At 37.8% G+C, this 21,914-nt stretch overlaps 2 protein-coding genes across 2 annotated transcripts; one reads left to right on the forward strand and one right to left on the reverse strand.

Annotated features, from left to right (window-relative positions):
• Positions 1 to 7,981: 7,981 nt before the first annotated feature.
• LOC140929148 (F-box only protein 30-like) lies at positions 7,982 to 11,312 on the reverse strand. The gene is made up of 2 exons (XM_073379021.1): positions 9,817 to 11,312; positions 7,982 to 8,722 (listed from the first exon to the last, which is right to left on the reverse strand). The coding sequence occupies exons 1-2, from the start codon at positions 11,194 to 11,196 to the stop codon at positions 8,384 to 8,386; spliced, it is 1,719 nt and encodes a 572-aa protein (XP_073235122.1). The 5' UTR covers positions 11,197 to 11,312; the 3' UTR covers positions 7,982 to 8,383.
• Positions 11,313 to 11,355: 43 nt separating this feature from the next.
• Positions 11,356 to 21,677, forward strand: LOC140929149 (gamma-secretase subunit Aph-1-like). The gene is made up of 6 exons (XM_073379022.1): positions 11,356 to 11,585; positions 15,330 to 15,473; positions 16,605 to 16,678; positions 18,457 to 18,579; positions 19,998 to 20,125; positions 21,036 to 21,677. Exons 1-6 carry the CDS (start codon positions 11,473 to 11,475, stop codon positions 21,186 to 21,188), a joined length of 735 nt encoding a protein of 244 aa, XP_073235123.1. The 5' UTR covers positions 11,356 to 11,472; the 3' UTR covers positions 21,189 to 21,677.
• The last annotated feature ends 237 nt before the right edge of the window (positions 21,678 to 21,914 follow it).

The raw sequence follows: 21,914 nt of genomic DNA on the forward strand, positions 1-21,914 counted from the left end.
TCAGGTCAATGAAGTAACCAGGCGCATGACCGATCGTAGATGGCTTTAAAAGTAAGAAGTATTTTAAATCTATACGAAATTTTACAGGAAGCCGATGTAACGAACATAGTACTGGTGTTATGTGACTGAAGCGAGGAACATTAGACATAAGCCGAGCAGCTGCATTCTGCAAGCGTTGCAGGTAAAGTAGATGAACAGATAGAAGGCTCTTAAAGTAATCTATACGACCTATGATCAAAGCATGGACCAAAGAGCGTGCAGATTCCTGAAACATACTTTCGGATACGCCGGATATTGTATGAATGGAAAAACCCAGATTTGCAAGTTTTGTGGATCTGTTCCTGGAGCTTCAAATTATAATCGAACCATGTCCCTACATTCTTGCCACAGTTGCCCCTTTATTTAGCCAGCTTAAAGTCCTTGACATATTTAGCATTAATTCATTTTCTGTCGCTACTTTTATGTATTCTTATCACCATTGTCTTTTGCCTCGTAGTTTTGGTGACTTGTTCTTATTAAGTAGTAATCAAGTCCATCAATACGAAACTCGACTAGCCTCTCAGTATAGACCTCATTTTTGTAGAACAAATATAAACTGATCAATTTAGTATCCTTTGCCGAGGACCTAAAACCTGGAATTCGTTGCCTATTTCACTAATTAGCTCTCCTTCTATATTTGTTTTTTAAAAAAATGTAAAGAATTATCTCACTGATAGCCCATCTGTCGCTTAATTTTCTGATCTTGCTCACTCTGCACTCAGCCATGAATTTAGTTCATTAGGCAGTTGAAGGAAGCCTATTAATATAAGCTTCAAGCTTCCTTAGGCTTCCTTGTCACTTTAATTTTATAATTTAATTAACAACTTTTGTTCACGTTGTATAAGGTTTTGTGAGTTACTTGAATAAATTAATTTATTTAAGTAATAAAATAAATGAACAGGAGCGACGTGAATGCCCTCTACGGTAAGGCTAACAATATTTACTCTGGAATTTGCTGAACTTAGTTTTGTCGTCATTAAGTTTAAGCTTATCCGTAGATGGTATTTGATGACTTCAAAGAGTTTGCTAGAGTAAGTGGTAAATAACAACGGCCCCAAACACGGTACTTGTAGAACGCTATAAGGAAGCCTAAAACTTTCAGATGTGCAGCCATTTAGCGAGACTCATTGCGACCTGTTGTTAAGATAAGACGACCAGTTCAGGGCGGTTCAATTAATGCCGATACTTGACTTAAGACGAGCAAACAGAATAATGCCGTCAACAGTGTCGACGGCTGTGCTCAAATCTAGAACTAGAAGGGATACATGCTTGCAATTCATGTTCATAAGAATGTCATTCTGGACCTGGTATCTGTGTTGTGACCCTTTCGGTAGGAGGATTGTAGGGTTTAGATAAAGGGCAAATCGACTCATATGACTGTGAATTTGGTCGAAAACAGCACGCTTTGTTAGTTTTGATATAAAGTGCAAGTTGCCGACAGGGAGGAGGTTATTCATCTGCGTCGGGTCTAAGCCAGGTTTCTTTAGGATCGGAATAACCAGAGCTTCTTTCCATTCGTCAGAGAAATGGCCGCTGGATAGCGAAAGATTTATAATTCGTGAAATAACAGGCAACAGCACGTCAAGGCAGCCAACAACCAGAGTCCAACGGACAGGACTTCTTAACGGACTTACGGATAAGCGCAGAGACGCCGTTAGGTAGCGCATTGCGCACTCTTGGATCGATGTCTGCAGCAGTCTATCTATCTTGCGAACAAAAAAACCGCCGATGTCATTGACTAGTTTTGATTTGCCATGATAATTAGGAAACGACAGCTCCTCTTTCTTAGCAAGGAGTTGCAAGGAGCTCAGAATAACCTTTTATGGTCAGTGCTATCCTCATCAATAAAGTTAGTGTAAAACGCCTGTCTGGCCTAGTTCATGAGGTACGTCACGCAGTTTCTGTAAGACTTGAAAAGATTCAAGTCAGACAGAGATCTGTTACTGTCCTCCAGGTTCTCTTAGCCTTACGTCTCAAGCGTTTAGCGGCCTTGTCATTGTACCAAGGCCCTGCAGGTCTAACTTTTAAAGTCTTAGTCTTAAGCGGGGCGTGTGTCTGCGTACAAGAGCATTCAAGTCACGTGGATCTTCTGAGTGAAGATGCACTTGCAGATACTGTGGATCACTGCATAACAAGCTTTGCAACTTCAATGATAACTAATGCCAAATTAAAAACATTTTACATTGTGTGTAAATTGAAAGTTAATAGACCTGTTCGGCCAACTCATGTTGTACCCAATTCAAACCCTTTGGGAATAAACGTTTTGTTTCAGGAATTTCCATATCATTTAAATGTGAATGCCACATTATAATGCAAATACAATACACAGAGAATCTTAACCCCGGGAGGTTTGAATTGGGTTCAACATTGAGCTAACCGAATGGGTCCATTGTGGGTCAAACTTTGATATCGAAACCTGTTTGAAAATACAAGGCTTTTTGTTATTTTGATTTTTTGGTCCAACTTTCCACAGTACTTTCACTTTTCCTAGCACAAAAACGTTGAACGAATTCATATTCGAACATGTAACGGTCAATCTCATTTTCACAATTCCCACGGTCATATAAGCAGATTTAAGTTATTGCACCAAAATTTGCATTTCACACATTTTACATTCATTCTGCAGCTTTCTCCGCAGTAATATTAATTGGTGGCCAAATGATGAGCTGGAGCTACGCCGTTGGTAGGAACACTGAAACACGAAAAAAAAAGTAAATTAGTGATTTGAAAAGCTTTCGTCAGTTCCTTGGAGATTTAAAGTTACCAACTTGAAATATTTTTTCCGCGTAAAAGGCAGCAGTGTGGCTTTTTATGGGGAAAATGGAGTTAAATGAATAATAAAGTAAGGATAAGTGGTGGTGTTCTATCTAGTGTTTGTCTACTAATTGTTCCCTTCATATTTTGATTTACAACAACCCCAAATTCCATTACCAATTTTCATGCTTTTTTAAAAACATGCCCAGTAGTAATGTAGGGACATAATTAACCCCCTTTGAACGCCAATGACATCATAGCCTTTTGTCTTTACTTCATAAATAAAATGCGGTGGATTCTCATTATCTTCCCTTTTTGTATTTCTAATGTAGCAGAACCAAAGACTTGCCCGAACTGGAAGTTAGAGTAGGAATTTTTTCTATGGAAGGAATAAGAGCTAACTCGCCTGTGACTAAAAGATCACTGAGTCGTAACGTAATTATGTAATTTATATTGCCTGCCCCTTTCAATGCCCAACAATTGTTCCAAGTCCGGTTCACTGACTCTTTTGAAATCGTGCATATTTAGTGAGGACGAAGTCAAACTAGCTCTTCATACCACGAAAAACAAATTTTCACTTTCGTTCCACCACCACCACCACATTTCTTTTGTTTTCCCTCCACTACCACCATCACCGCATTCCTATTGTTTTCCTACCACCACCAGCACATTTCTATTGTTTTCCATCCACTCCCACCTCATATCTATCGTTTTCCTTCCACCACCACCACGTTTGTATTGTTTTCCTTCCACCACTACCACGTTTCTATTGTTTTCCTTCCACCACTACCACGTTTCTAGTTTTCCTTCCACCACCACCACGTTTCTATCGTTTTCCTTCCACCACTACCACGTTTCTATCGTTTTCCTTCCACCACCACCACGTTTCTATTGTTTTCCTTCCACCACCACCACGTTTCTATCGTTTTCCTTCCACCACTACCACGTTTCTATTGTCTTCCTTCCACCACCACCACGTTTCTATCGTTTTCCTTCCACCACTACCACGTTTCTATTGTTTTCCTTCCACCACTACCACGTTTCTAGTTTTCCTTCCACCACCACCACGTTTCTAGTTTTCCTTCCACCACCACCACGTTTCTAGTTTTCCTTCCACCACCACCACGTTTCTATTGTTTTCCTTCCACCACTACCACGTTTCTATCGTTTTCCTACCACCACCACCACGTTTCTATTGTTTTCCTTCCACCACTACCACGTTTCTATTGTCTGGCTCATTAATAGTGGCGCACGGTCGTACATTCTTTGCTCGGTGTTAATTTCTTCAATTACTGAGTGAATCTCGTTTTTTTCCCACTCAATTTTCTTGTTACTTGTCATTTATGAGTTAAACCAAATTAACTATGCCTGAAACTCGTACCGCGAAGGCTGCTACAAGCACTTTGGGACTTTGTAGCTGCCAGAAAGAACGTTTAGGAATTCAATCGACTCACCGTCGACCAACGTAGATACCCCGGTTAGATTCCGTCATCGTCCAAGTCGCAGAACTCAAAGCTAGACTAAATAAAACCCAAAAAGACACTTGGAATGAAGACGAGCCTCGAGTTCTCCCAGAAAGACATCTTTGCTCGTCTCGACGGACTACATGAGGTCAAAGAGATTGAGACTGAAATGTGCGGTTACCTTTATTATAGCACTGATAACAACAAATATCTGGACAACCAAAGTAGAAGGGAAAATATTTGAAAAGACGGCATTCGAGAAGAAGAAGCGCACACCCGGGACAACACCGACACATGACCAAAGTGAAGCCGGAAGGAGCCTTAATCCATTAAGTATTTTCATTACTTATTTGCTTTATTAACGTCTACAGCTCTTTTATTGTCCTCGGGGTCATCTGTTGTACTCTGGCGAGATTCCCGAAAAACTGATTAACATAAACTTAAGCTTAACAACACAAGTCTTGGAAACTATATGTCAAATATTGAAAGCTAAATGAATCAATTATTGGTTAAAAAATACGACATCCCAATATGATTCTATCATCAGATCATATCACTGACACAACTCCGTCAAAAAAAGATTGCAGGAAGTTAAAACTTTTATTCAGTATTAATTCACAGTGTATTAGTAACACAACATGTGCTGAAAATCAAACGATGCCTTTAGATTGAATATTTAAGTGTTCAGCATTTTTTACTTGAATAAAGTGAAGAAATAATTATGTGTACCGTTAAGTGTTCAGTACTACCCCCATCGAGTGTTAACCGACCAAAATAAACTACAACTTTGAACCAAGCCTAGTCACTATGGCACACTCTCCGGTTGGCAAACTGAGAGTAAATGCCTGTTTAAGGGGGACCCCAGATAGGTGTGATAACATGTGGCAGGTCACCCCACCTCCCATGTAAACGTGATCAAATTAAAATGAGAGATTATATGGACAGGCGGGTTACCCCACCTAAGCGTGTTACCTCGCCTAACTGGGGTCCCCTACAACGCAAACTGGCGCTAAAATTGTTATGAAGTAGCCCGTCAGACTCCTTTGTTATATGTTTTTGTGGATTGGACGATACACAACGTTCAATAGCATTCCTATCATTTAGATCATATTAACCAATAAAAAAAGTTGCATTACCTCATTCTGTCACAATTTGCCAACGAAGAACAAAGGATTGTGCACCGTCAGGGAGCTCTCAACATAAACGTCCGCACCGTTGTTTTTTTCATCGATGTCTAGTCTCCCCTACCAATGGAAAAACCTAGACGATACCTAGGCTCAACTAGCCAAGAATTAATTCCACAGCCTACAATTACCAACTAGGAAACAGAACACCAAAGAACTAGGATGCCTTCAGCAAACGTTTAATGACAATACTAAAATAATTAATTATTCAGGTAATATTCTCTTTTTTCTTTAAATACGTTACTATATTCTACCTTGAATTCTCCACTGAAAATACATAATTTCAATAATATTTGATTCCTCAAGTGACAATGAATAAATATCAAATATATTTTAAACCACTAAAAATAACATTCTGTAGCTGTTAAAATCAAAATAATTCATATTAATAGTTCTTCTCTTGAAATCAAACAATGGTGTAATTCAAGTAATATCACATCATCTGGATAAACTAAAAACTTAAAACTGTCTTCATTGGCAATTCAACTCAACCCTTTTTGCCTTTTCATTAATAACTTCCCAAGAAACCACACCCTCTGGTTGGGTCATATAAAAAAACTATGTCTTCAGACAGACTCGTTGGCATCTTGAGGATCCTTGGAAGGAAAAACTGTTTAGGTATTTACTTGATTACACCCTTGTTATAAAAATATGACAAAACTGTGTTATGAATATTAATAAGCCTTGAGTACAACTTACTTAGGATAAAGACATCGTCCTGTTGACCGAGTAAAACCTTGTGAAATCTTAGAAAGGAAATTAAGTGTTAACCCACTGCTCCCTTAGCTGCCTCACATGCCCTAATTCTGCCAGTCTACTAAGGTGCATATTCACATGGTTACGTATTACTGTTAGGAACATCTCTTCCACAGTTACTTTTGCCGATTGTCTGTACAATAAACCCATATCAAACAACAGTGTTGCTGGATTGCATCTGATGTCATAAAAATTAGAACTCAAGACTTACAAATTCTTCCGAGGTTTTAATTTCACAAGGGGGTAACACCTAAACAATCACATTTTAACAAATTTTCGGGGTTCTTCATATTGTAAAAGACTGGATGGTTTGGAAAGCTGTCATGAAGGTTAGAAAGTGACTCATCTCTTACTAAGAGATGAACAATACTTCTTGTAAAAAAAGTATTACCTCCTTTTTAATTTTCATTCGTTCGTCCAGTGATAAATTTACTCTTTTGAAGCAAAACCACTTTGCAAAAAAAAGATTTGGACCTCTTTTTGTTGGTTATTGTCCTTGGGGATAAGAGTTTCAATTCCAAAATAATGCAATAGCTGTATATAAAGCATACAACCTTTCATTCGAACAAGTTTCCTCTGCAATTTAAAACCAAAACAACTAATTCCTTTATCAGTAAGAGCAGGATAATTTCTTTATATGGAACAGTACAAAATTGACATTGTTGTCTACATTATGTACCCTGTATTGTGCACAGAAAACTTTCTTTCAAGGAATCTTGAAATTTTTAGCTCCTGTTTTAGGCTTCATGTCTGATTGCTTCTTTCTTTCTGTTTTTTTTTTCCCTTCGTTAACATTGACTCAGTGCACTCAGCTTTTCTTATCGACTGTTTTTGCATTCCAAAATAACCTGCCATGCTTTGCTGAGCAGCCACTTTCCATATATGGTATTCTCTAGGGTAGTGTTTTAAAAAGGCAGATATTGATAGCCCACGGTAAGTGAGTCCAACACCTCCCCCCCCTCCCCCGTCTTCCCCCACTTTGATAACCATATGGGAAATCAAACCAAAAATAAAAAATGTCCAAAAAAACAATTTTCTAGAAATTTCTTATTTCAATTTCGTCCTTATGGTATTCTCTTTTATTTGTATACAAATTCACAAAACAAAACAGTTCTTTGAACTGAAACACTTAAAACCACATCTCTTAAAGAACGGTTGATGCCCATTATTGTCCCTAATATAAAATCTTAGTCAGGGGGAAAGGACACCAGTTTTTGAAGCACCCTAAACACTCATTGACAGGTGTTTCTGTAGATTTTTGGCCATCATATTACACCAATATGGCATCGGTATACAAAGCACTGTAAATTAGGTATTACCCATGCCATAGAGAATATTCCCATCAGAAAGATAGAAACCTGTTACACCAATGAAAAATAGAGTGTGCAGATGGCAACAGGCAAAACTTCATTGTACCAAAATTTCCAGAAGCAACTTTGCATTAAAACAACACCATAAAATCTGAGTTTTAAATTACCATTCAGATTCCTTAGAAGTTAGTCATAGTTAAAAAAGTAATATGCTATAATGCACAAAGATGTTAGTACAGACTATATGTAATATTAAAAGAGACTTTCTTAGAGTTACCTGTGATGCCAAGGCTTCCTATTTTTAACTATATTGTAATGTTGAGTACTATGGAATAAATTAGTTATGCAATGCATTGCTCGTAACTTGAAAGGTTTAAGAAAGGTTTGAACCCAGGAGTCATTTCAAAAGTAGGTTGAGTTTGATTGTCCAGCTGAACGTAGTCCTGACCCTAACCCTAACCCTAACCTAAAGGTATAACACTCAAAAGCTTACTTCTTTGCTTATGAAAAATCACACAAACCTTAACCTTGGCAAGGCTCTTTCATTTCTCAGATTCTGGACTTTATCTATCAAATAAGTGGTTTCTATTTCTACTTTTGACGGCATGACAGTGCAAACCAGCAATACCCAACTACAGACAGATTTAAAAAAAATGGCCTCTAGAAAAGCTGACTAATGATAACTTTAGGTTTAATAACTGTACAAAAACATATACCGGAGGGAAAAAAAGTTAGCATTCATTGCTTGTTATAATGTGTGAAATATTTAGTGGGTGTGGCTTATTATAAACCTATTTTTACCTAATTTTGCCAAATAGTCCATTTTTTGCATGAAAAAACCAGCAAGTCAGCTCTTGATAATTTAATTATTATAACCCTAATTTTCCCCTTCTAGCAACTGACAATCAGAATCTACTGATTTTTCACTATCACTTAGGCTCTCTTCACTCATTTGACATTCCAATCCTATTTGATCAGCCTCCTCATCCCCATGCGCTAGTGCATATTCAAGACCTATTTCACTGTTTTCACCATTGCCGTCCCCATTACATGTACTGCTTGCATCACAGGATTGAACGATAAAACAGTAACTAAACTCTTCTGAAGGAACACTGTGATCAAAGTACTTGCATTCTTCCAAGTGTGCTGCCATGAATGGGGAGTTGGAATGAACCCACTTGTCAACTGGTGAGAATGATGTGGAGAAATACCATCTCTGTAATAAAAAACAGTGCCCATTTTTTTTGCTTGATTATTGACCATGAGTCAATAAGATAATGCATTGAAACTAGATACAACATGTGGAGTCTTTCCAATTTGATTCAATTTCATGATTGTCCTTGAAGATGACCACCTCCCATAAGCAACCAATGTTTTCTGCACCAAGGGTAAGAATAAGACATTCTAGGTAATTACACTGTACAGGGTGTATAATAATGTTCATTGTTATATTCCTACATGTAGACTTTCGCTCAACTCAACAGGGACTGCCATTTTTTGATTCTTGGTCACGTGGCCTTGACTAAAATCAAATGTATCCCAATCGGGATACAGTTGACTGTTACATGTATCCTTTTTGGGTGAAGCTTTTATCAGTAGTGGGCTTACAACTTTTAAGATGTAAGGCTCTTAAATCATAAAGAGCCATAGTACCTGTATTGCAAAAATGTCATGAGAAACAATTCAGTTATGAACCATTACTAAAAAAGTGACCACTGTAATCCATGAAAGAAAGTTCCAATGAATGAAAGGTATTAATCACCAATAGCTAGAAATACATGTGATATACAACTATCTCCAGAAGGGTAGGTGAATAGCGGTGGTTATATACTGAGACACAAAGCGTCAAGGTATACATCTACCACTGTTCACTGACCTTGAGGGGGATAGTTGTTTTAGTATTTACCAAATCAGCTAGATAAAAATGAAAAAAGTAACTTTTCGTAACCAAAACCATCTTAGTAGGAACTTTGTTTACAATTTACAAACATTTCGAGGATTTTTTCAAGTGCATTGATACGATTTTGTTGCAAATTCAGCATGAAAGTATTTCTCTATCTACCAGTAACCAAGGACAAGTCAAAGTTTGTCGCTTTCTTGGTGTTTATTTGTTTAAAATTGTATGACTGCTTCATTTATCGCTCAAATTTCGCCTTCCGAAAATGTCTCAATACGAGACACCATCTTGATCTTGGCTCTGGTTGCAAAATGGTGAATAGCCAAGGATATTCAGAGTTACGGGAGTCAATCAAAATGTGCAAAAATTGCTATTCACTGATTTGGTAAATACTAAAATATATTGATACAAACCTTTTGCCTTATCCTCCAACACCAGCTGCCACTGTCATAAATTCTCTTTTCCCATTCGAACAGGACCATTCCCTTTGTTTCCAGCACACTTCTACAAATTTCTCTGACAAGCTTACAAGTCCGAGAAAAGTTGCACAGACTAAACCCATCCAAGTAACTTGCTATCTTCTCCAGGATCTCAAAAGGTAAAGAAGTGAGAAGGTCCATGTTGGATTTGGCAGATATCTGTGTAGTATCACCTTGAGCAGTAACTGTGGAAGGACTTGTGCATTTTTCAACTCCACTGAAATGTCCACATGGTTTAATGCCAAAGCTTCCAAGTTCCTGATTAAAAATAACTGCTCCATTTTGACTGTGAGGGAGAAGCCTATACCGAACAAAGGTGCAGCCATACTGTGCCAGTGGGCAGCGGTGCTCTAACCAGCCATTAAGTCCCCCCTGAATATCACTGTGGACATTTTTAAAATGCCCACTGTATTCATCTCGACGAAACACTTGACTGCAAGGTATGGAATACATTGGAAATTGCTTTTGAAACTTGGGTAAGGTTTCCACGACAACATTCAGTCCAAGTGGTTGGTCAAGATAGACTGGCAAGTGATTTGGAGGGGGTGGTATATTATTGCCAGTGTGGGAGCCAAAAGGTGGCTCTCTATCTCCATCAAAGTCAGGCTCATTATCTTGGACCTTGGGTAGCCTGTGAAGTTTAATCTCATGTCCACCGTCACAAGAACTTTCCTCTTCGTAGTCAGTTTCAAGTTCGGAGAAAAATTCACTTTCGACCTCTTCTCCTGAATATTGTCCACCATCACGTTTTTTTCGTAGTTTATTTTCTAACGAAGACAGCGCTAAAGCCATCGCCAATTTCCTAGTTGCCGCAGGTTGGGGGCCATTGCCATGTTGATTCGGCGAGGTCGTCAAAGATCCACCAGACGTTCTAAGTAGATCCACTTTGGCTTTTCCTTTCTTGCAACGACGTCTAAACACGTCACGAAGTATTCTTTGATCCCTAAAGGCCAGCTCTACATCTAAATGGCCTTTAACTAGAACTGGATTCGGTTGAAAAAAAGGAACCCAACTCAAGCGCGACTTTGAATAAACTGGATAGCGATTCCATTCCATTGTGCAAAATATTACACTGGCAGGGCAACGTCGTAGATGAGTCCTTAAACTTTCTCTAGTGATTACAGCTGGACAACCATAGATTGAATTTATACAAGGAATTCGACATTTCTGGCATACATTCTTGTGATCTTCCATTTTACAGGCATGCAATTGAATGCCACAACCGAACACGCATTGAGTCATCTTGCAGCCATTTGGTTGGTTACAGTACAGCTTTATGCAGTTGCTACAATGTTCGTGGTTTTTAAATTCCATGATACAGAGGCACTTGAGCCAAAGAACATAACAGAAAGCCCCGTACCGGCAACGCTCCTTTGTCTACTTTCCTCCTATTATGTTTATTTACATTTCATGCGACTTATCATCGGGTTTCTCCGATTACCTAGCGAAAATATATCGATTGGCTACGTCATCTGACGTCATGGCCTCATTCATCGCAACATGGCGGAAGATTTTTCGTCCAATTAAGCTCATACTTTTCTTTTCACTTATTAAACAGAAAAAAACCTTTCCTTTTGAATTTGAATAAAGATGACTCTCATGGTTTTCTTCGGATGCGCTTTCATAGCCTTTGGACCGGCATTGGCGTTATTTTCCCTCACTGTGGCCAAGGATGCCGAACAGGTTATCGTTTTGATTGCAAGGTAAGTTCAGTTTAAGCTGAGATTTCTTTATGTCCTTGCTTTGTTATGGACTACGGTTAGGGTTCCACGTTAATTTTCGCGCGTTATCATCCAATCACCTACGAACAGTTTCTAGATTACAGACAAGGAGGGGGGTACAATTTTCTAAGAGGCTTGATTTTTGGGGGTCAATTTTGAAAATGCACAAAATGTGAGGGGGTCGAAATATTAAGACACAGGACTGGTCTTCTTTGTAAGTTATGATTGAAGCAAATCCATGTTTCCTTCAAAAGTAGACAAAAAAATTCGCTTCGGCGGTTCTTTGGCAGCAACATAATGTTACCCGTATCTATCAGTTATTCTACTACCAGGAATGTAGCGTTTATGTGCACACATGAAAATATATAGATTTTTTTTATTTCCTGAAAGCATTTTTATTATTAAATCGGGATAAATATATCGCATTATACTGATGTTTTGTGTTAGGATTTCCTTAATCCTTTTACTCATTAAGTGGAATGAAATGGCTCCGAATGTGAAGCCACAGACCCTGGTTGAGACTTTTGACCAAACCAACTCCAATTCTATCCCGGAGTATATGTAGCTCTCCATGTAACTTTGTTGACTTATCTTTTGTCAACACGCACAGTTGAGCGTAGCTTCAGCGGTATGAAGAGACTGCAAAGTCCTTTGCGAGGGACCATGAGAGACGAGAGGTTAAGCTCTCTTGCAATTCTGCACATACACAAGCACAACCGGGCAACCTTCAGAATCTTATACTATGCTGCTGACTACCAGTATCTTATAGCTTATGAAATCAGTGCCCAGAAATGGAAGAAGGGACTTGGTCTAGAAGGTGTTGGAGGGAGGGGTGCGCATTTTAAAAATTGTTATTGCCTATGGGGGGTACAATTTTGATATGTAATTTTGAGTGGCACTGCAGAAATACGTTTTGTGACATCACAGCACCTGGTCAGCGGTATTTGAGTTCGTTCGATCTTTTTTGTCCTTTGTCATCCTTCACTGCTTCGCTTAGATGCATTTATCACACGTTGAGGTCGGTTTTATCGTGGAATTAAATGGGCATACTGTTGTTTGTGGTTCTGGTGCATAATAATTATTAGTTTGTTCCATACAGACAACTTTGTTTCCTCCTTCAGATGGTCATTTACTATGCTTTTTTACCACCTTTCTTTTATTTATTTTGTTGACTTTTTTGCAATTCAGCATCTTATGTTATTTTTAATAAAACATTCACTCGAAAGAAACCTCTTGGTTGCCACTGTATTCATAACCAGAGGACCATCAGCCTTCTCTGCTTCATATCACTTCAGGCACAAATGAGTGGACAGCCTTAATGGAAATTACAGAGGCATTTAATTTTTTTGCAACAAAATTCCCTAGGTTCTCACAAAACTAACAACTCTTATTATTGGTAATTTATGTGAATAATCCTGTCCCAGACCATTAGCTTGTGTCAATAAGAAATATCTACATGCTCACTTTAAATGTTTACTGCATTCATAACAATGGATAAAAATAATTATTTTAAACTCTGATAACACAAAAAGAATTTTAAAACAACTTTGTAAATAATTTTCAAACTTTGTATTATCAATATTATATAGAAAAAATAATTCCTGAAAAGAAAAAAAATAATGCATTGAAATACTTATCCTTTGTACATAAACCAGAATTAAGGTTTCATTACAGATTTCTTTCAGTACAGAATCAAACGAAAAAAATGGTCATTCAAAAACTTACCTCCTTGTGATCTTGTTTACGCTTTTTTGTCACGATCTTTTCGGTTTTTTCTCACTTTTGGCCAGCTGTTTGACATCTTTGGCGCTTCATTTCGGCACTTATTACACCAACGTGTAATTCGGCAGCAATGCACCAGCTTTATATAGAGTTTGAAAGAACTTGCACGGGATGATATGAACATACAACTTCGCAGTGTGTCACCAAGTTGAAGGGCAAGAACACCTGCGGTCATCTTGTCTTCGTATCAAATCAAAGTGATGCTGGCAAACCATTTCAAATGGCTCCAGCTCACCAGCTCTGCATACTTGAAGGTTGGTATGTCTTTAACAGGGCACAGCTACGGCCTTTGGAAATGTGCTTGTTTTTGGCCTTAGCACACAACATTGATCATCGTGTCACAAAGACTATCGCGCCGCATACTTTCAAAAAATTCACTCACTGTGCAAGCACAGTTTGTCTTTGGCACAATATATAATGCATGAAAAGGAGGAAGGAAACGAGAGGTGAAGTTTCAAGATTAAGTTTTCAGTTTTTGCTCTAAGTTTTTGGGGTTTTTTATTGCCTACCGCACTCGCGTTGAAAACCAATTCAAAGTTACCGGTGTTTTGAATTTTAAAAGGTGATGACGCTGACCAGCAAAATACTGTATCGCGCCTTCAAAAATGTATTTCTGCGGTGCCATTTTGAGTTTGATTTTGAGTTTGAAACAAAAGAAAATGAAATTTGAACCAAGGATAAAATTGAACCACAAAAGAGGGTACTATGTTGAGGTCGATTGTTTGTTTTTCTATTTTTCTGTTTTTTTAAAAAATTTTTTTGCCCTTTTTAAGTGAGTGAGGATCGCCAGATGCAGAAAAATTCAGTTTTTATTAGCGCTGACTCAGTGTTGACAGATGCATTGTAATAACGCTACTTCCAAAAAAAAGAGTCAAACCTTTGGTCGAGATGTCTAGGAAAAATGCACTGAAAATAACAATAGACGTGCTTCTGGTAGACAAAAGACCTTTAAGTCATGACTAGCTTGTCATGCAATGCATGTTTCAATCACTGGTTGAAACATTTGTAGGGGAGTCATTGCACTAGTGGGTCAGCAGGGGGTGGTCATTGAATTTTTTTTTCTGAAAGATTTTACATTGAATGATTTTTTTATTTTATTTTTATGGGGGAGAGGATTCCACTTCCTCCCCCTCTAATGGTCCACCATTAATCACAATATTACCAGTGTGTATTGTGCTTTAGTGGGACTTGTTATTAGCTAGTATAATAAGTATACTCGAGCCTTGTAGACCAAAAATAAATCTCTTGAAAATCCTGAAACTTTTCAGCATAGCTTAAAATACACACCTGTGTTAAAATTGATAATTTCTTTGAACAGTGGACTTGACATCCAAGATCATGGACCAATCATTTCCAGGTTGCTGTTATTTTTACAAAATGTGTCTTGTTTTCTGCGTAACACTAGCACAGCCACATAATTCAGACCTGGAGCCTCTTTCACAATATTCTCCTGTAAAGTTACATCTTTCTCCTGTTACTAGAATTCTTAGTGAAAACCCTTAGTGAAAACCCCATGTGCATGTATGTTTTTGTGACCTTAGTTTGTGTCCCCTACATGGAGTTGTTTAAAAAGAGAGGTTCCACTGAGGTTGTTTTACCCAAAATTCAATTCACTTGCCTGAACAAAACTTAATTTGCCTGATCAATGCCAGTTTCCTATACCTTTCCAGGAGAAGTATATTGTATGGCACTGAGTTTCCTGATTTTTTGCTTTTGCTTCCCCACAAGCAATCCTAAAAGTGCTTGTATGGGCACTTCCAACCAAGGCCCCCACTCATTTGCAGAGTTAACTATCATGGAGACAATTTTCCTGGTCACTAAGGTGTCTCCTTAATGAGCTTCTGCTGTAGCTGATTATTATTATTTTCTGTTCTGAAAAGACATTTGTGATAGAATTCTGTTCTCATTGGTTTATTAATTTAATTAATTATTTATTCTTTACAGTGCATTTTTTTGGTTACTATCCTTGTTGCTATCTTCAATCTGGTGGACTGTGGTATCACCACTTAAGAAACATCTAGCCTTTGGTATTGCATTTTCAGTCATTTTTCAGGAACTCTTTAGACTGGCTTTCTATAAAATAATGAGGTGAGAATGAGAAGGTTGTTTCAAATGCATCAGTGATGTTTGATTGAGGAACAAATTAATGTTTTTTCTGATGTAGTTGTCACAGCTTGTGCTCTTAATCTAAAACGTCAAATCATTTGTGCAAGCTTTCATCATGTCAATCCTAGAGAATTTTCTTGAAGCTTTTAACACCTGGGCCCAGTTGTTCAAAGGCTGATTCGCACTTAACCCAGGGTTAAATTTAACCATGGTTTCTTTTTCTTGTGTTGAAAAGCATTTTCTCGGATAATTTTCTCTGTTATTTTTAGAGCTTCCAATCATCAACTTGTAGACAAAAAGAATTAAAACTGAAATGCTTTTTAAGCTTTCAAATCTGAATTATTCAAATCTTGCACTAACCCAGGGTTATCTTAACCCAGCTTTGAACAACTCGGCCCAGGTCTATACACCTTGTTGGTTAGGAAATGTGTTGAGAAAGCCATAAGACAGTACAGATTATGAACCAAATACCCTTTGGGCTTGAATTTCACAAAGGCCTTATAATGTACATATATTTTCTGTCGTGTGGCATGCTGATTATCACATCTGTCACAGACATCCACCTCTAATCATTTTTATCTAAACAAACTGTGCATCAATTTGTGACAGTTCTAGAAATTGTTACAGCCAGTAGCCATAAAGAATTGAAGGACCATGTGCAAAAATGGCATGAGTGATAATTTAGTCCAAAAATAATTGTTGCTAAAAATTTGCATGTGGACTTGTTTTGTCATGAAGAATTTCAATCCAGTACTTTTTCCCCATTGGTTTGCTCTGTAACTATTTTACAGTAATACTGTACAGCATACACATATGTGAATAAGCCAGTTTCTGGTGGTGGACTCCTTTTCCTTGTTCTCAGCAGTTGATTCTACATCTCTTTCCTGACAAAGAAAGGACGACAATGGATATTCGCAAATAAAATAAAGTCCCATGAAAATGTCTTACCACACAATTTTTTTCAACAGTCAAACAGAATGTGAGTGATATCGAACTTAAGTTTCTTGACAAGTGTTAAACTGTCCCAATCCTTGTTGAATGAGTTTTAAAGAGAATAGTGTTTGTTCCACTGTAGTAAGCACTTACAGATGTATTAACGATCTTCTTGTTCAGGAAAGCAGATGAAGGTCTTCTTTCAATAATCAATCATCAATCAGACCCTCTAAGGAAGCACAGAATTGCATACGGTTAGTATTGTGCTGGTACTCTTTAAAGGTCTTGGGCTGAAATGAAAATTTTTGTAGAGGATGATTTCACTTGCATTGCATTATACTAACCACGCTTTGAATTACCAGTTGAACACTGACTATTCATCTGTAACATTCCTAAATTGTGTACATAATAGTATTATTTTCAGCTCCATTAAATGCTATGGATCTCACAAATGTACAGTAAAGAAAACTTCAATTCAAATTTCAAATAATTTCTTCCTTTAGTATAAATCAGCACTAGTTTTATTTGGCAGGAAATGAGCAGACAAGACGTCTACTCAAAGCAGTTAGTCCCCTCTTGTAAAAGAAAGTGGGGCTTGATTGTTGACTTATCTTCCCTGGGGGGGACCTAGTGTGATTCATGGCACAATCCCCAGAAGTTCTCTCTCCAGTATATTGAGGTTGATCAAACTATTGAGGTGGTTTTTTAAAGTGGGCCTTGGGCCTTGAGTAACCAGTGTAGTAAATGCATGTTCTTCGTCTGATCACTGATAGCCTCTTATTGGTCATTCATTGGGCATGGGACCTCAAATCATGTGACTATTGCAAGTTCTAGGTGACATGCACTCTGGGTTATTTTGGTTTTCTCTGCTCTGAAGAACCTACTTTCACCAACATGGCTAGCTTTTACACAGTTCAAACCTTGCTGACATATCTGTCCTTGCAAGAAAATGTTTGTTGGCCATTGACCATTGTTCTTACATAATAACAGTCAACCACTGACATGTTTAATTCTGACTGATTGGTTGCAGCAGATTTTCTCAACTGCTGGCTTCCCCAGGGTTGTTGCCATTATTATTATTACTATGGGAAAGTTCATTTAATATGACAAGGGGGGGGGATGAAGATATTGAAACTCGAAGCTTGAAATTTTAGCAGTCCCCCTCGCTAGCGGTTCAATTTTTTAGGAGCCCCCTCCTTGGTAGTCGAAAAAATTTCAGAGCCCCCCCCCCCCCCCTCCTCCTTCAATTCCTTTGCTCCCCTGAAAAAAGATCGCTAGACTGTATTAAATATATTTACCGTTATTGTCTTCAATGGTTTATACTATGACAAACTTGAGATACAGTTGTGATACAATTTTCTAAAGCATTTTTGGGATGAACAAGAGTGTAATAATTACTGAGACTATCTGTAAACCACGTGATATAGCTGAGTTGCACAGGTCATTAAATTGTTGAGTTGAAAACCATCCGATCTGTATGATGATGTCATGTGTTGGTTTTGAAGTATACAAATTTTCAGAGCCCCCCCTCCTAGCGCAACAATTTTTTTAGAGCCCCCCCTTCGGGTGTCTAAAAATTTTCGGAGCCCCCCCTCAATATCTTCATCCCCCCCCCTTGTCATATTAAATGAACTTTCCCTATTATTATTATTATTACCTTCAAAAAACTCTGCTTTTTAGAACTGAAAATTTCACAATGAGTGTGTGGCCCGATAACATTTTTGCTACTCATCAATTTTGCAGTTTTTGATGGCTCTTATCACCTTAGAATGCTTAGATATTGCTTCAAAAGAGTTGACACTGAACAAATTGCACAAGTTAGCCAGCTCTTTCAACTTTTTCATTTTCTTATGAGAAAACACAAAGATTATGGCTATACTGTTCACAGAGACCCTTCATTTGTATAAACCTGACAGATTTTGTATCTGACTATTACTGAGCTAGTTTTTGCTTTTGGTGCCCAGGTTACAGAAAGCTTGTCTCTGCCTCATTTCCGCTGAACCTTTGAATAATGATGTGATTCTTCTTTTAGTTTCTGGTTTAGGTTATGGCATAATAAGTGGTCTCTTTGCCATGGTCAATGTACTAGCAGATATAACTGGCCCAGGAACTTTAGGTTTACATGGTGACCCTCAGAATTTCCTTATTGTCTCTGGTAAGTGTTTTAACTTTGGTAAACAAATCAGTTTAGACAGTCAGGGTGTCCAGTTCCTATTTTTCCCATTTTTTGAGCCTATTTCTATTTTCTCCTATTTTTAAACTAAAACCTCCTATTTTTCCTATTTTTTACCTGGTGAAGCGAAAATTTGTCACAAAAACTGAAAATGGAATATAAACTATTGCTTCGATGCAACCAGCCTGGGTTGCCTGTGCCCAAAGCCAGCCTCATTTGAGATTTTTGGATGTAATTATGTGTGTATGTACGTATATCACCACATTTTCCTCGATTTCAAGTATGGCCCTCGAAATCAAGGCTCTTTCATTCGCAGTCAATCGATTCGGAAAGAAAACAAGAGAACGCTCAGAACACAAATATAAAGTGTGAAGTGAAAAACTTAAATACTAGGAGAAATCCCGTTTCAAATAGAAAACCACATTTTTGCAAGCGTATAGTATGAATGCAAGTGAAGGTAAGAAAATTCCCGTGAATTGAGGCGATACGTTTCTCACAATTTTTCAAGCAATTCCTGGAACTCGACCATAGATGTTGTGGGCATAGGCAACCCAGGCTGGTCACGTACGCGATCTGAATTAGTCTCCGGCGAAGCCTGGTGGCTTGGCAGCAATAACCCTGATGAGGTGCAGGGAGGCTATCTTTGTTGACAAAAGTACTGTTGATTTTCCTATTTTTCTCCTATTTTTTTTTAATACAAAGTTTCCTATTTTTCCTATTTTCTCAATCCTGGGTTTCCTATCAGTTTCCTATTTTTTTGAGCAACGATGCCGCTGGACACCCTGATACCTTGACAAACTCGACAAAGACGCATTTTTACACAAAGTTTTGTACGTGTTGTCAGTCCTTGTTTTGCAAAAAGGATGCCAGCAAAATACAGATGTATGTCACTTATAATGTCAGGTTAAGCAAAAAAACTTGGGTACAGCTTTTTTGTTACGTCTTTTGTTGGTTTCAAACCTCAAAGAAGTAGTAGGGTTTTAAGCTCAATTTCTCTTTTCAAAATATTGTTGGTGTAATCAGTACGTGCACAACAAAACGCGGTGATGCCTCAACTGCGTTTACATTTACTCTCACGCAAACACACTACCCCGCCTATAAAAGCGTGCGCACTATCGTCTTAAATTTATAAATATATAGTTTATGTACAGGATCTTAGTCCCTTTATCATGCTACCCAATGTCACAGTTGTATTCACCTAAGAGTGTTTCGTAAAATGAGTTTTGTGAATTTTTTTCCAGATTTTTGGTGTCACTTATTATATTTGTGCATTTAAGCACGTACATCCAAATCTAAACGGGTTTATATAATCGTACTTAAACGTCCGCTGGATTCTTAACACCATAAATATGCTTTCATCTGGAATGTTCTTCAATGAAATGTTTATTTTATTCCTTCAGCTTTCTTAACATCTTGCTTTGTCCTTTTAAACACGTTCTGGGGAGTCGTCTGGTTTCATGCCTGGGATGAAAAGAAGTGGTTCAGTGTTTTCTTAGTTGTAGCTAGTCATCTCTTGGTGTCGTTAATGGTACGTAGTATAATGCATTGAGACCACTTTTTCCCTTTTAGTTTTGTCAGCTCTTTCTCCCAAAAAGGTTTCAAACTTTGAGAACGGACCATGTATGTCAATGTTAGTGTTGACTAGTAAAATGTCTTGTAAAATGTACAACATTTACTCAAACAAATTGCACAGCAGCACTTCGTATTAACTCAGTTTTAATGCAGTCTGCCTCGTTAGAAAGAAAATTAACCTGAATAATAGACCCTTCCACTTCTTTTTAACTTTTGACATCATGTACCAGTCAGAGAAAATCCGTCGCCAAGTTTGAAAGTGATACGTCTTAAGCGTGCGAAGATATATCTCCGCACAGGAAAATTAACAGAAGTTTGAATGTTGGAGGGCTAGTTTGTGCCCCCTACCATACAAAAGTGTTTCAAATTTTGCGACTTTAATGAGCTTTAAAATGTATCTTCGTTAGTTTTCAACAAATCACTTTAAACCTTGTCGGTTTATTAATTTAAAGACGGTCTTTTCATAGTCCAAGGATTTCCTAACTTGGACCCACCGCATAGTTTTTGGACTAAAGATAGTTCGTAGCCTGTTCATAGCTGCCCCCTTAGTTCCCTAAGGGAGGAGGCAGCTTGTTGAAAAGTTGAAAAGGTTAGAGAAAATAATCTTTCAAGATTTAAAAGTGATTGATTGATTAATACAACGGAAATATTCCACAGTCTTTTCATAATGTTCTTTTTCTATAGTGTCAAAATACCTGTACCCAGGCATGCATAGCTGCACCCTAACTTTGCTCCAATTTATATTTTTCATAGTGCTGCTTACCCGCTGGAAAATACAGTAACCGCATCAGTTTGCATTTTCCGAACTGTGAATTAACTGTGACTAATTGTTGTGTTTTGTGTTTTGTTTGTTTATTTTATAACAGACTCTTCTAAATGGTAAACAGCAGTATGTGGCATCACTAGTGTGTGCATACATCACCATGATTGTTATGGGCACCCTGGCATTTAAGACTGCGGGAGGCAGTCTCTTCAACATTTACAGACTCACCTCAAGGAAAACACACCGCGACTATTGAGTCTGGGAAGCTATATTACGTAAATTGTTTATCAGCCAAAGAAGGCATTGATCACAAGCCTCGAAACTCGAAGATATGAATTCTAAAGTAGTGCGAGAGAGTAAAATGTCGCCGATTACTGATACTCTTTACTGTTTTTCTCAATTAACTTGAAGGTTGTTAGAGGTGGAATAGATCATTTTAAATATATTAAAATTGATACTTGGCTCCGAGACTCCAAAGAAATCATATTGAAGCGCAGCAATGAGTAATACATTTCTTTTGTTTTATTCCCCCAAGCCCCGCAGCCAATTATAAACTTTATATATCGGAATTGGTTTATTGTCATTAACCACCTTGTTTATAATAAAGTGGCAAGATATAAGGCTGCCCGCATGTAAATGAACAGAAATCCTGAACACCAAGTGAACACCAAGGGTTAATAAACTGTAGATAAAATAAGGCGGCGTCTACTATGCTGAGTTTGTAATAAACTATTGCAGATAAAGATTTATGGGGCTATGTTTCTTTGGCAAATGCCTGTGCTTTTGCTCATTGCACATCGATAGATAAGGAGGTAGGATAGACATTTAATTTAACCTCGATTGTTTTATCTGCTACAGGCGCTGTCTTACATAAAAGTGAACTATTTACATTTACATATACCATCTTGCAATATATGCAAGAGACATATTCGCAAGCTCCTAGCTAATAACTAAAGTGCAACTTCTAGGAATTATTAAAATA

Source organism: Porites lutea, chromosome 2 (assembly GCF_958299795.1).
Source record: "Porites lutea chromosome 2, jaPorLute2.1, whole genome shotgun sequence".
NCBI classification, from domain to species: domain Eukaryota; kingdom Metazoa; phylum Cnidaria; class Anthozoa; order Scleractinia; family Poritidae; genus Porites; species Porites lutea.

Bases quoted from the DNA above. Each gene is read 5' to 3' on its own strand.
- LOC140929148 (XM_073379021.1), bottom strand. From the start codon at position 11,196: ATGGAATTTAAAAACCACGAACATTGTAGCAACTGCATAAAGCTGTAC. The intron at 8,723-9,816 runs GTTTGTATCAAT...TTTTTATTACAG, and splicing joins GTTGGAGGATAAGGCAAAAG to AGATGGTATTTCTCCACATC.
- LOC140929149 (XM_073379022.1), top strand. From the start codon at position 11,473: ATGACTCTCATGGTTTTCTTCGGATGCGCTTTCATAGCCTTTGGACCG. The intron at 16,679-18,456 runs GTTAGTATTGTG...TTCTTCTTTTAG, and splicing joins GAAGCACAGAATTGCATACG to TTTCTGGTTTAGGTTATGGC. The intron at 18,580-19,997 runs GTAAGTGTTTTA...TTATTCCTTCAG, and splicing joins GAATTTCCTTATTGTCTCTG to CTTTCTTAACATCTTGCTTT.